General features: G+C 29.4%; 1 protein-coding gene across 1 annotated transcript; it reads right to left on the minus strand.

The window, feature by feature from the left end:
• Positions 1–11,937: 11,937 nt before the first annotated feature.
• On the minus strand, positions 11,938–12,747 carry LOC124943476 (mitogen-activated protein kinase kinase kinase 20-like). The gene has a single exon (XM_047483978.1). The coding sequence runs from the start codon at positions 12,745–12,747 to the stop codon at positions 11,938–11,940; it is 810 nt and encodes a 269-aa protein (XP_047339934.1).
• Positions 12,748–15,690: the final 2,943 nt, after the last annotated feature.

The raw sequence follows: 15,690 nt of genomic DNA on the forward strand, positions 1-15,690 counted from the left end.
GTCATTCTTGGTCGAAGATTTTTCTCGGTTGTAAGTAAATTGGGTTTGGCTGAGTTGTTTGCATTCTTAATTTCTTGCATTATCTCATTCTTCTGCTAAAATGGGGAGAAAGAATAGGAATAAGGAAAAAGAAGTGCATGACTTCGTGGAAATCCATTCAAGCAAGAAAACGATAGATGAAACAGAACAAAAATAGAGCTCTAAGAAACTGGAAATTCAGAAACAGAGCTCTTAAAAGATTGAGAAAAAAGTGCTGAATGAAACGGAAAGTTTGAGGCCTGAAATAAAAAATGATGAAATATGGAAGGTTGAATACAACGAATGAGCAAATATCTACAGAATCAAGAATCAAATTACGAAATTATTATTCCAAACAAAGAAATGAGAGATTGTGCTTAGTAAGAAAAAAACACAATAAATTACTGTCCAACTCAATATTCACTATCTTTAAGATTGGAACTTACTAAAATAGGAGGAAATACAGGAAGATAGTTAGTTGGTCTGTGAAAACAATGAGGAATCTTATGAAGTGCCAAAAATCAAGTCCTACACTATCAAAAGTAATTTAAGCTAGAAAGTTAATGATGTCAGGAAGAAAAATGCAGGACAGAAAGATGAAGATGAGGAGAAATATAAAGGCAAAACTTTGGGAGATTTTAAACCAAAAGTTGAGATTCTTAAATCTCTTTTGAGTTTAAATTAACTGATGAAGTGGAGGAAAAATGCATTTAAGAATGAGAAAATGTAGTTGTTGAGAACTACATAAGTATGAATCGTGTATCTTTCACAGTCATTAAGGATATTTTTCTAAAGTAATGAAGCATATGGGACTGGAAAAGGTATCAGCAAATATCCATGATCTCTATTTCTTGAAATTCAAGTTGGGAACAAATTTAGAAAATATTCTGAAGTTGGGACACACATATGCTGGGTCAAACTATATGGATGGAAAAATGCTCTGAAGGTATGAACCTACGCAGCAAACTCAAGGAAACAACCCAAATTTGGTTCAAACTAAGGAACATTTCAGCTCATATGTATAATGAAGAAGCACTTAGCCATTTTGTTAATCTCTTGGGGAAGCCATTATATATGGACCCAATAACGGAGGAAAGCGAACACATCACATATGCGAGGATAAGCATTGAAGTGCATTCTAGAAGCACTTACCATCTAAAATAACAGTAGTTGACAGAAGAGGCAAACCCACAAACATGGATATTATGTATGAATGGAGGCCAAACAGATGTACGTTGTGGAATACTTTTAAAAATCTTAGTAATAAATGTGCAAAATCAATTTAATAACAGAAGGAAAATTAAAGATGCATATGATGGAAATGATGAAGAATCGAAGGAAATGAAAGATGATGAATTAGAGAAAGTATAAGAAGAATCAAATGATGAAAATGAAGAAGAATGAAAAGGGGAAGAATTATATGAAAGAAGTGATAATAATGAAGTGGAGGATAGAGAAGAGGAAATTTTGAAAGTAGACCGTAACAAGTCAGACAAAAATGAAGAAAAGTAATGTGAAGGTGAATGTGAAATTCCTAAAATACTAAACATAATTTATTTTATCAGATTAGTGATGACTCCTTTGAAGCGAAACTGATTCAAGGGAAGAGGTTAATGCTCACAAACAGTCATAATCAAATACAACAGTTCAATCACTAATAAAGAAGCATAGAGCCAAACAGTTGATTAGGTAAGGTAGGTGGGCTTCGAGAGCAGCAGATTGGGATCCGAAAGTAACGGAAATGATATTGGCTAAATTGAACAAAAATGTTAAGTAGTATGATTGGTATGCTTTAATTGTTTTGTTTGGCTAAATTGAACAAGAATGTTAAGACTGGTTTATGGTAAAGGAAGAATGCTTGGATGATTATGCCAGCTCCCATTGGATGGCAGTTGACCCACCCATTGGAAACCCAACACTTTTAGGTCCAGCAACTGATGATGACGTGGAAGAACTGGGTACTGGTAATTCAAACTCTCTTGATTTATTTATTCTCATATACAATGATATTCATATTCTTTTTATAATCTTCAATTACAATTTACAGGATTTGAGGATTATGAGATTTTTGAAGGGGTTAAGGAATGTAAAAAGGATAATGATGAAAGATAGCAAAGATAAGGTATCCAATTAGCTTGTCTGAGTAATTTTGGTTAGAAATTTTGTTTACTTCCTCAATCTCATGTTAGTTTTCTTACTATTTTTAGGTGGGGTGAGTGTATTTAGTTGATGGGTGATATGGCATTATTGTAATTAAGTAGAGGATTTTGTTTTTGTTTTTTCTTAGAATTAAGTAGAGTAATTTCATGCTGTATGGCATAGGATAAGGTTATTGAATCCATTTATTCATTATTGGTGCACCATAAATTAATTTTCTCCAACTCCCTAATGTTATCATGATCATGGTTTTCATCTCCTTTGATTCATCTGGAAATGTCATATATGTTAGATTTTTCATTCTAGATGTGGCCATATTTTAAAACTAAGTATATAATCTTAATCTAGCATATCTTTTAGATATAAAGGATGGTTAAAATCTCCATTCTAAGCCAACAATTAAAAATATTGAATTTGTGTATTGAATTCATATTTGTCAATTTGTGTATTACCAACTAGACTTTTATAGATGAAATTTGAGTTTCTCACTTTTTTTGATAAAAAAAATAAACAGTTAGTGATGGTGTTAATCTTTTTTTTAACAGGAGCTAAACACATAAAATTAAAATAATATAAAACAAAACAAAAGGTCGTAACCTTCCTTTTATTTAATATCATTGATGTGATAGATTTACAGAATTGTGCCTCTCAATACTTTCATAACATTCTTTTTTTTAAGTCGACACAACTTTAATTTTATTAAATGTTAGTCTTATTGACATTAATGTTCTTTTGCAAAAATATTATCATTAAAATTAATAATTCGAATTCAAAAGATCAAGAATTTTGAAAATTAGTTTGGAATTGAGTTTGTAGATTTTTTTTAGAATTAAACTATTTTTTATGAATTGAATAAATGATTTTAACAATATGTTAGAATGATGATGAGAATCAATTTTGACAAGAAATCATATGGATTAGAGATTTGAATTGCTAAGTCTGGATTTTTCAGCCAGTCATCGACAACTAGGAACAATGGAGGAGGCAGTTGAGGTGAGACTCAGTCGCTCGGTCAACTCGATCGGGCTCACTGAATTAAACGGAGGCTCGTTGACTCGGCCAAAACTTGGAGCGCAATGGGCGAAGGAGACGAGACAATCAGTGGATCGTGATGCGTGGTGCGTCAGGTATAAAGATGCACCCTGCAATCCAAATGAGGACGTGATTGGATGATTGTACAGAAGATTCATGTGTCCCTATTGCTAACCAATCAAAACGCTTCCAAATATGTTATTATTTAAAATGAGTCTGGTTAAAAATAATACAAAATAAAGTCTGATCGTTATGTTTTAGTCCCAAATATTTTCCCGCTCTATCAACTCATTTCCATAATCGTTTCACATCAGATTTGATCACTGGTAGGAGATCTTTTTATTTCTTTAGGTATGGTAGGAGATCATTTTCTAGATCGTGATAAAAACTACAGTGTAATGTTTGTTTATTTAGTATAGAGATTTTGTATTATTGGATCATGATTATAATTATTTTTTGGATACAAAAAGAGCCCATTAATATACACACCTTGAAAAGGAGATTGCACAGACAAAATCCTTTGCAAGAAGGTTGAATTGCGATCCTCGCACCAATTCCAGTTATATAAAAAGATTATTTACAAAGCTGAGAATAAGGTAAATAATGTTACCTTCTTATAATTCTTTATCAAGTGTGTAAAGTCTTAGTAGCATTCTCTCTGGATGTTTGATGAGATGACATTAAAGTGACACCTGGATCTCATGCAGACGAAAAATCAGGTAACAATAATTTGTATTTAATTATTGCGAATTGAAATCTCAAACTCTCTACCTGTAAGCTGTTCTGGAAAACCAAATTGAATTATTGCAATTTGGCATTTAAATTGATGATAATATTAGGTTCACATGTTTAAATAATTATAAAGTATTAAAGCATTTCAAATTGGAATCCTATTGAAAAAGCATCTTGATTGAAAACAGCCAAAGCATGAGTTGCGTTTTAGTAGGGTTTGATAAGATCACAATTGATGATAACCATAGGTTCACATTATTGAATAATTATAAAGTATAAAATTGTTTCAAATTGGAATCCTATTTAAAAAAGCATCTTGATTGTAAGCAAACTTTATATTGAATTTAATAACTCTTGCCCAAAGAATCCCCAGTCGAATGCGACCTGGTGATAGCCGTCCATGATTCATGAGTTGACGCTTCTCTAGGCTTCACAGCCAAAGCAGGAGTTGCGTTTCAGCAGGGTTTGATAAGATCACACTACGTATATCGAACTTTCATCGAGCCTTTTCAAAAGAATTAGAGATTTAAATGTTTTTATCATCTCTCATTCAAGTTTATGTTGTTATTGTTGTTAATTCTAGACTGTCAGTATTGTTTGTTCCTAAAAGACTGTCGGATGAGCGGTTATCGATATCGACAGACGCTGGGTGACGACTTCGGAAATAAAAACCTACAGTAAGGTCATCCTTAAAAGGTCATCATTTCAATATATTGATTTTTGTTGCAAATGATAGTAATATAGCATATTAGTAAGTTGTGATAACTATTCATATGTTATTCTTATTGGTACTAATATGCAAACAGACACTATTGCAGGTTCATGTAGCACTATCTACCATGCTTTGTGGTAGACAAGAGGTTTGTGAATAAACGACATTCTTTTTTCTTTTAATGTTACCAATTGCTGAATGGTTTTATGTTGATGAAATATTTCTGATTGTGTTTATTTTCAATGGTCATCTTACAAAAATAAGGTATTCTGAGAAGGAGTGGTTCCCATATGATATGATATTGATATTAGGATTTTGAGGATCATTGGGCAGGAAGGCTGCTACAAAATGAGTGGTGACTTATGCAACAAAGACATTACTGAATGAAAATTAAAATGGAAAGACAATCAATAGATTGAGATTTGTCATTCTAGTATGATGTTATATATTATGAATTGTGAGTGACCGGACAAAGAAGAGAAATCTCGCGGGTTTCGGGCATAAGTAGCGGGTCTTTCTCCCACAATCTTAAAGATAAACGATCTTAACCCTAAAAGGTGCCTGCTTGTAATGGGTAAGCGTCTGAAACATGCGCTTTAGACCTAATCGAAGCAACCTACATGAAAGATCCAGGAGAAGTCATTGTAGTATACAAAGAAGGTGTTCAACTAGGAGAAGTCATTGTAGTATACAAAGAAGGTGTTGAATCACTCTATCTAATGCCACACACACAACCCAAAGCTCATGAGAAAAGTCAATCCAGGAGAAGTAAGGTCGTCGGATGAGCGATACTCGATCACGGCGACCCGCTTGTACTGGGTGATCGAAGCAACCTACATGAGAGATCCATGAGAAGTCATTTTTTAAGAAGTCAGACTAAGGAAAGGTAATTTTTCAGTACAAGTGCTTGTAGTGTTGTTAACTAGTTTGAACCATTGGCTTCTAGGATCACAAGTATTACTTTTACTCAAGCACTTGCATCTATTTGTGATTATGATATATTGGTGTTGGATTCTACATCCAGACAAATAATTATTCCATCGTCTATTCTAGAAGATAGGCGCATCTTTGAATCACATATCATTTCCCATTTCGTACTTTTGTTTGTACACAAGATGCTAAATTTTTGCTGATTTCCCCAATTTGTCTGCCTTCAAGCAGAAATAAGTTCCGTTTACTGTTAATGTTTTCTGGTTTGTATAGGTCTAAGCATCCAATCCTGTACACGGCCCCAGCTTCAACGGGTCTGTCATAGACCAGTTTATGGATGAAAGATTACTTGGTGTGGTCTTTCATTTAATAATCCTGGCCCTGCTTCACATAGACACATGGAATAGATCAGATAAGTTAAACTTCCAATTTTCTTCATCATTCTGCAAATCAAATCATATCAACTTGGAAACTGCTCACAACTACTATCCCCATTAGAAGATAAAAAAATGAAATGCAAACTGATTTTATTTTTTGTTTGGTATAAAAATGAGGATTCAAATTATTTTCTAAACTATGATCTAAATAATTTTATAGATGTTTTTGAATATTGATCAACTTGAAAAACCGTGATAAACATGAAGCTAGAATTTTGTCAATCACAATCTCAAGTTAAAACTGAGTTTTTTTTCGGTTTGGTAGGAGATCTTTTTGTTTCTTTTGATATGGTAGGAGATTATTTTCTAGATCGTGATCAAAACTACCACTAGTAATAAAAGGGGTTTTACCGAAAGATGTTTTCGACAGATTTATAAATCTTTCGGTATAGGTGCCGAAAGTGGCTGTAAATCTTTCGGTGTTTAGATATAATACCGAAAGATATATAGTGTATCTTTCGGCTTTGATCCCTTCCAAAACATTTTAAAAAACGGCTAAGTATAGGATTTTCTTTAAGGTTTATACCGAAAGATATATACTATATCTTTCGGCATTGATCCCTTCCAAAATATTTTCAGGAAAACGGCTAAGTGTAGGATTTTCTTTAAGGTGTATACCGAAAGATATATACTATATCTTTTGGCTTTGATCCCTTCCAAAACATTTTTAAAAAATGTCTAAGTATAGGATTTTCTTTAAAGTTTATACCGAAAGATATAGTATATATCTTTCGGCTTTGATCAATTTAAAAAAAAATCCAGAAAATGGCTAAGTACATGGTTTTTTTGGTTTTAAAGGCCAAAACCGAATGATGTACATATATCTTTCGGTTTTTCTATAGAATACTGAAAGATTTAGGGTAAATCTTTCGTCTTTGGTCATCCTTCTCAAGTTTCTTTTGTGATTAAGTTAAGTTACAAGCATATGTTGTTTTGTTTGATTATATATATATAATGTATACAAGCTTTGTGTTTGATCATTATATACTTAGAATGAGTCATTATGTTTTATATTTGTATGTGTAGAGATTTTTATTTAAATTATATGTATATAATTGTGTTTAGGTTTGAAGGATAAAATATATTAATGGTTAAATCAAGTGAAGATGGTAAATTGTAAAGTTTAATTACCGAAAGATATAGAGCAAATCTTTCGGTTTTGAAGGGTAAAACCGAAAGATTCATATAAATCTTCCGGTTTTGCCCAATTTCCAGCACTTGGTTTTTTTGGGTGTTAAAGGCCAAAACCGAAAGATTTGGGTATATCTTTCGGTTTTTCTATGGAATACCGAAAGATATACACTAAATCTTTCGGCTTTGAACATCGTCTACAAATTTCTTACCCTTATTCCATTGGGTGTTTTGGTTTCTAAGTACACGAGTCTTATTTAATTGTCCAAGCATATCAATTATGATATTTATGTCAAATGTAGTCGTCCTAAAAAAAGGTTTGATTGTTAGGCTAAAATGAAAATAAAGAGGGAAGTGTTTGAAGTAGTGGACTTTCTCAATGAGCATAATCATCCTTTTGCAAGTACCAAGAAATCTCACATGTATAAATGTCATATGAATATATCTGCATCTATAAGCTTACAAATTGAGATGACATCTGATGTGAGAATCCCTCCAAAGACATCTCATGCTCTTATGACGAAATAAGTATGTGAGAGGGACAATTTATGTTTTATTCTTAAAGTTTACAAAAACTACTTACGATCTAAAAGAACATGAGATTGTATGATTTGGGATACATATAGTGTGTTAGAATATTTGTAGAAAATGTAGTTTGATGATACCAATTTTTATTATGCTATTCATTTGATGTCGACGATTTAATAACCAATATTTTTTGGTTGATGCTAAAATGCGAGCTGATTTTGGATTCTTTGGAGATATAGTTTATTTTGACACGACCTATAAGAAGAACAATGAAGGTCCTCCAATTGCATTACTTGTAGATGTTAATCGTATAATTTTTTATGCCTCTATATTATATGATGAAACTGTTTTGACTTTTGAATGGTTGTTTGAGACATTTACTACAACTATATTTGACAAAAAATAACAAAAATTCTTACCGATCAAGATGAGGCAATGTCAAAGGTCTTAACATTAAAATGACCTCAAACAAATCATCGTCTATGTATTGGATACATTAATCAAAATACAACCATACATTTAAGAGGAGTCTTCAACGAGTTTAGAGAGTTTTCTAAGGATATTGCTTCATGTATATATGATTTTGATGAAAAGAAAGATTTTATTGAAGTTGAAATCTAATGTTAACAAAGTGCGCATTTCAAGACAATGATGGTTGATGCGTGTGTTTTGCATAAAGGAAAGTGTGCTTTAGAATATGGATGATATATGTGTTGTGTAGATATGACTACAACCCAAATAAGTGATAGCATGAATAGTATAGTTTTGAAAATGTATGTCTCCTATAAACACAAGTTCTTAGAATTTTTCAATCACTTCCAAATATTTATTGATGATCGTATATATGAGGAGTTAAAAATTGATTTTCAATCAACTATTTGTGTGCCATGTTTGTCCTACACAATTGAGGTCTTAAAAGAATATAAGTAATATATACACTCTTGAGGCATTCAAGTGTTTTGAACAACAATGGTTAATGTCTCGCGAAAGTGGTGTATAAATTTTTAAAGATATGATACACAAACAAAATATAAAATTAGTCACCTCAAAAAATAGATACCATTATATAGTTACAATTGAAAAATTGGTGATAAAATTGAGTGTAGTCGGTAATTTGATTTTGGTAAAATGTTATGTTCTCATATTTTGAAAATATTCACGATGAGAAACATCTTGAAGATTTTTCCTCAATTAATATTAAGAAAGTGAACTCGAACAACAAAAAATGGATATTTTGGAGTTACTGTTTGATGTTGAGAAACATTAGTAGTTTAGATCCAATAATACTTCAAAATATCCAAAGATTGTGATGATACTTTTATAAGAGTCAAATGAATTAAAGTGAAGAAGAAAACATACTTTGATAATAGATTAAAAGATGTCTTAAAGAAAGATTTAAGGAAAAGAAAAACAACAAGAAAAACAAGTCATGCAACAATAATTCCGATAATTCACCATTTCAATCAAACAACAATAATTATGGTATTTATTTCAAGTCATTATGTACTGAGAGATTTTTAATTGTTTTACTGTTTCAACTTTCAATTTCAATGTCAACAATAGCTACAGTATCAACTCTACAACATTAGAATGTAAGTTTGAACATAGATGCTAACACTCAATTTACTCTATTTTTGTCATCTCAACTTTCTCAAGTAGGGTGAACTAAGTGCACGCATTCACTTCACATGGCTGCTTTAAACGATGGATCTTGAAGCCTTTCTCATCGGACCACATGGAACTAGAAACATCAATTACTCCTCAATTTTATTATTTCATTTCAAACTAATTTAATTCCGATATTTCACTATTTCATTGCTTTAAACAACAAGAAAAACAAGCATGCAATAATAATTCCGATATTTCACTATTTCAGTCAAATAACAATAATTATGATATTTATTTCAAGTCATTATTTACTAAGAGATTTTTAATTGCTTTACTATTTCAGCATTCAATTTCAATGTCAACAATAACTACAGTATATACTCTACAACATTGAAATGCAAGTTTGAACATAGATGCTAACACTCAATTTACTGTATTTTTGTCATCTCATCTTTCTCAGGTAGGGTCAACTACGTGCACGCATTCACTTCACTTGGCTGCTTTAAACAATAGATCTTGAAGCCTTTCTCATCGGACCACATGGAGCTAAAAACATCAATTACTCCTCAATTTTATTATTTCATTTTTGACTAATTCAATTCAACTTATTCATATCACTCATGATTGTATGTAATACTTTAATTTGTACATAAATTATTACTTTTATTTATATTAGCTAAAAAGTAGTATAATAGCTAATATTTATTGGCGGGCCTAATCTAATATAGAAATAACATGTGTATCGCGCGTCACTTGATAGCGTAAAGCATCGACATTAAAGCGCGCTTCACCTAAGAGCGTCGTGATATGTTAAACGCGCTTCACATTAGAGAGCGCTTCATTGCGCTTCACAGTGGCGACATGTGAAACATCATTTGATAGCGTAAAGCATCGACATTAAAGCATCATTTGAGAGTTCTCTTCACCCCATCAACATGTGAAGTGTGTTTCACATGAGAGTAATAATTGTAAAGTCAACCATATTACTTCAAAAATAATTACCAAAGTAATAGTGGAGAAGTCTTACAACAAATTTCTATTAGTGAAAAATCCTATGTATAGAGTTATTGTCATCAAATAACTCAAATGACTTATTTATGTGATTATAAATGTTAAGAACCATTTTTATTTTATTTAATTAAAATGTTAGTATAAATATTATTGTATCCATACAATTTAATGCGTAAATTTAGTTAGAATAGATTGGATATATGGAAGCGATTTGAGTTGAAGCGAAAATCAATTAATGTATTCTAGTTTTTCATAATTAAAAAATATTAAAATTTCATAACGAAGAATAATCTCCTAGAGTTCAACATATAATTCCAAATGTTTGTACACATTATTAAATAAATTAATTTACACCTTACTATTTTTTTTTTTGAATTATGAAGAACTAGAATGACACCCACAACCATGCTCTCAATTCTATTCAAAACGGTTTCAGTCGAAATCGAACCCGTAATCTTTTGATCTCTTAGGTCGACTCTTTACACTAGGCCACTTTGGGTGAAGTTAATTTACACTTTAATGTGTATTTAAATTTAATTAATTAAATATATATATATATATATATATATATATATATATATATAGTAAATGTTAATATGACAATATATGTGAGTATTAAGGTTATATTATATGTAAATTTAAAAAATAACATAGTAATTAGTAGGAATAAAATAAAATTTAAATTAATAACATTAAAATATAAAATATGTTTTAAACTAATAAAAATAACATGGTAATTAATGAAATAAAAAAACCTAATTAATAGGAATAAATTTAAATTTAATAACCTTAACTAATTATTAAGAGAATATAAAACTAATCTTTTTAATAAAATTAACTATTAGGAGAATTATATAAAGCAGACATCCAAACTGTCCTTAAGTTGCTTCCATGATATGATGAAATTTTAACATGACCTGGGAGACACACTTGGCTTAGTGAAGTAAGAACTCGAGCTAGGCTACCAAACGAAGCAAATTAACATATCAAAATCATAACAACAGAATGAAGAAAAAGTTTTGAACGATTCTTGAATAGATGCTACAAAACTCAGTTGGTTACGAGCCAACTATTGGACGGATGCCATCTGATCATGTTATTATATATAATTTGATAATAATCTACTTGATCCAATAACTCAATGTTTACGAACGTCAATGAAAATGTTTGAATGAATGGGATTCGGATTCATGTGATATTCGAATTCTTCTGATAATTACTTTTTATCTTGTTGTTATATCATGACTCCTCATTATAAGTAATGAGTTATTGATAATGTTTCGGTTGAATCACGTAAAATGGAAAATCGCTGAATGTTCGGTCGACTTCTACATTAACATCTAATCTAATCTGAATTCTGTTTGGAATACTGCAAGGAGCTTAGGCTAATTGTTGGTTCATCATAAGTGGAAGTTCTATGCATGACATTCAAATTCAGTCCAAGACTAGTGGCTTGAAAGTATTTAATTGTGAAATTAATTTAATGATATAATGTTTTTCTGTCATTCTTGGTCAGCACCATGCATATAAGAAACTATTTAAAAACAATAAAAGTTAAATCATAAAAGAATTATATTATATATTACAAAATCCTTATAGTTTTACAAGGGTAATTTTTCAATAAATTAATTCAAATTCAAATTATGAGTTGAATTCTTTCGTCTTTCTCAATACGAAGGGATGACTGAGAAGTGATTCAACATTCCATCTATTCCAAAAATCCCTCACAAGACACCTTTGTAAGAAATCTTTTGCCTCAAATGACAGCCCGTCGGGAATTACTGGTACGACGTCGTGTTTTGCCACAAAATTCTTTATATCCTTATTAGTCGGAAATCCTTCCCATACTTTCTTCTGTCCGGTTAGCATCTTTAATACAGTACAACCCAATGCCCAAATATCACATGGCCAGTTATATACTCTGTGTGTTATCACTTCAGGCGCCATATATTCTGGCGTCCCTCGCCTTCCGTCAGTTCCGTTAATAACTCCTGCTTTCATGGCCAATCCAAAATCTGCAATCTTTGGAACTCCATCGCCCGTCAATAATATATTTTCCGGCTTAATATCGCAATGAACCAAACCCAATTGATGAATGTCTTTCAAACCCAACAAAATTCCTTTAACATATTCGCTCACCTCCATCTCCGATAATCCTCCACAAGTTTTCTTTAAGTCGCCGCCGGAAGCGTACTCCAAAAATATGTTGAAATCCAAACAACCATAATAACAATTGATGTTTGGATGATCATCTTTAAATATCGACAAAAACTGTTTCTCACGGTCGAGAGAATCCTTACTGATGAATGATTTAACGGCCATAAGTGGCGGAAGAATAAGAGAGATAGGATCATCAGGCAAAGGGCGAGCTTCATAGACAACCCCATAACTACCGACACCAAGAACTCTCCCCCTTTCCCACCATTGATCGCTATCATTCAACTTTGCCATTGTCAATTGATATTTTGTATTTGTATAAGTTTGTGTTGAGAGAAAATAACATAGAATGAAATTACTTATCATTATGATTTTGGTCTTATTAATATCATAAGAATTTTAAATAATATTTCTAAATTTTAGGAATAATATTTCTAAATTTTAGGAAGATGGGCAACCAAGTCTCTTTTTCCGAAAAAAAATCCTTTATTTTTTAAATTGTTTTTTTTTTAATACTTATAATATATTTCAAATTCTTTTATTATTATTATTATTATTATTATTATTATTTATACATTAGTTTAACCAATATCTTATATTTAAGAATTATATTTTTATTATTTGACATATTTTTCTTAAATATTTAAATTTGTATATAATAAATCACATAATCTTATCACATATTCTAATTTGCATATATTAATATCGAATAATAATAAAAATGTAAATTATTTTTTATTAATGTCAAAATATTAATTAGCATAAACATCCCTAATAAAGTGTGATTAAACACTAACAAGAAGAAAGAGAAAAAAAAACTTGTAATTAAGAAAGAATATGATTTCTTGTGAAATAAAATTAAAAAAATCTATAAACCAATAATCTTGTAATTTTGAACCGATTTATAATGCATCACTTACAATAATTTATACTAATAAACAGGCTAATTAATAGGAAATAACAATATACCTAATAAAATAGAATTTAAATTTATAACCTCTTAACTAACTAATAAAAGAATAAAAAATTAAAAAGCTAATTAATATAAATTGACATGCCTAATTAATAGGAAGAAAATAAAATTTTAATTTAAAAACGTCTTAGTAAACTAATAAAATAATAAAAATTAATAGAAATAAAATAAATTTTAAATTTAATAACCTTTTAACTAACTAATTGGAGAATTTAAAATAGATTAAAATGCCTAGTTAATTAATAAGAATAAATTTAAATTTAATAACCTTACCAAACTATTAAAAGAATAAATAGATTTTAAATAGTATTTTTAACAAAACTAGTAAGATCTCCATTCCATGCACACGGGTAAAAATATATTGTTATAATGTACCGTGTTCATTAAATTTAGTGTTTGAATTTAAAATATAAAGTATTATTAGACTTGGTTAAAAAATTATAATTGTTTTTGTTAAGTTACTAGTTTGAAACACATCTATAGTATATTTAATTTTATTTTTAACCATTTTAAGTTTATGGATGGATCAATCTAGAATCCGACTTAAATATGTATGTACTCTCACATTTATATTTAAATTAATCACACCTATAGATTAGACAATCTGAATCAGTGGCGGACCTACAAGGGGGCCTTGGGGAGCCCGGGCCTCCCCCAACCAGGGTAAAACTTTTAAGATATTATATATATATTTATCAAATAAGGCTTTGCTTGAGTGGTTTTGGAGCTGGAAGGTATAGTAGAGTGGTTTTGGAGCTGGAAGGTATAGTAGAGGTTAGGTGATCAAACCGCCTTTAACATTTCTTTAATTATAACCTTATTTTATACAAACACTATTTTAATACCTTTTATAAAAATTAATAAAAAAAAACTAATTTATAATTATAGTATTCTAATTTCAAATATAATTTTATTAAAGTAATTATTATTAATATTTTATTCTATACAAAAAAATATTTTCTAAAATACAAGTAATTATTATTAATATTTTATTTTATACAAAATTTTTTTCTTCTAAAATACAATATTTATAATAATACATAAATTTTAGTTAATATATAAATAACACTTATTTATATAAGTTAAAATATAAAGAATTATATATAAAATAATAAAAATCATATAATATTATTATTTATTTTAAAACTACATTTATATTATAATTTATTTATATATATATATTTTATTAATTTTAATATAATTAATAATACAAATTACTTATAAATATAAGGGTAAAATAACCATTTATAAATTTTAGTTAATATATAAATAACACTTATTTATATAAGTTAAAATATAAAGAATTATATATAAAATAATAAAAATCATATAATATTATTATTTATTTTAAAACTACATTTATATTATAATTTATTTATATATATATATATTTTATTAATTTTAATATAATTAATAATACAAATTACTTATAAATATAAGGATAAAATAACCATTTATATAAATATAAGGGTAAAATATTATTTTATATTTCTTAATTTTAAATTAATTTTAAATTATTTCAACAAATAAATGTATTTGTTAGATTTTATTTAGGGGTTGTGACACATATTTATTTTTAATCATTTATTTTATGTAGGATATAGAATAATGAAGATGTTATATAAACGAATTTGTACTTCTACATCACATGACCAGCATGAGTCTTCTCAATCAATTAATGAGCCTACTAATGAGTCTAATGTTACTGATCAAATATACATGGTTAGAATATAGCATATCAAAAGATGCATCATTTTGTTTTTGGTGTTATCTTTTCAAACATTTAAATAGAAAAAACGTAGATGATACATTTATAGGAGATGAGTATAAAAATTGGAAAAAGCATTAGAAAGATTCAATCGTCATACGAGAACTTCAAATAGTTGTCATAATTAAGCTAGAATTCAATTTGAATCATTTTAAGATCAAAGACATAACGTGAGAAACGTTTTACGTACACATGGTCGTGACAATATTTGATGTAACACGCTTTCTATTGAGGCAAGAATTACCTTTTCGAGGACATGATGAGTCAAGTAGTTCATCAAATAAAGGAAATTTTCTTGAATTGATTGATTGATATAGTCAACGTAATGAAGATATTTGTCTTCTTTTGTACCGACTCATGGACAAGAATAATTTAGTAATTGTGCTTATTAGTATTTTTATGTAATTATCGAGTAAAATTTTAATTAAAAAATGCATTTATTTGATAGCCAAAAAATGCTACGTTATTAGGTATTTGGCCCCCCGAGAAAATATTT

The sequence above is a fragment of the Impatiens glandulifera genome, chromosome 1 (assembly GCF_907164915.1).
Source record: "Impatiens glandulifera chromosome 1, dImpGla2.1, whole genome shotgun sequence".
NCBI lineage: Eukaryota > Viridiplantae > Streptophyta > Magnoliopsida > Ericales > Balsaminaceae > Impatiens > Impatiens glandulifera.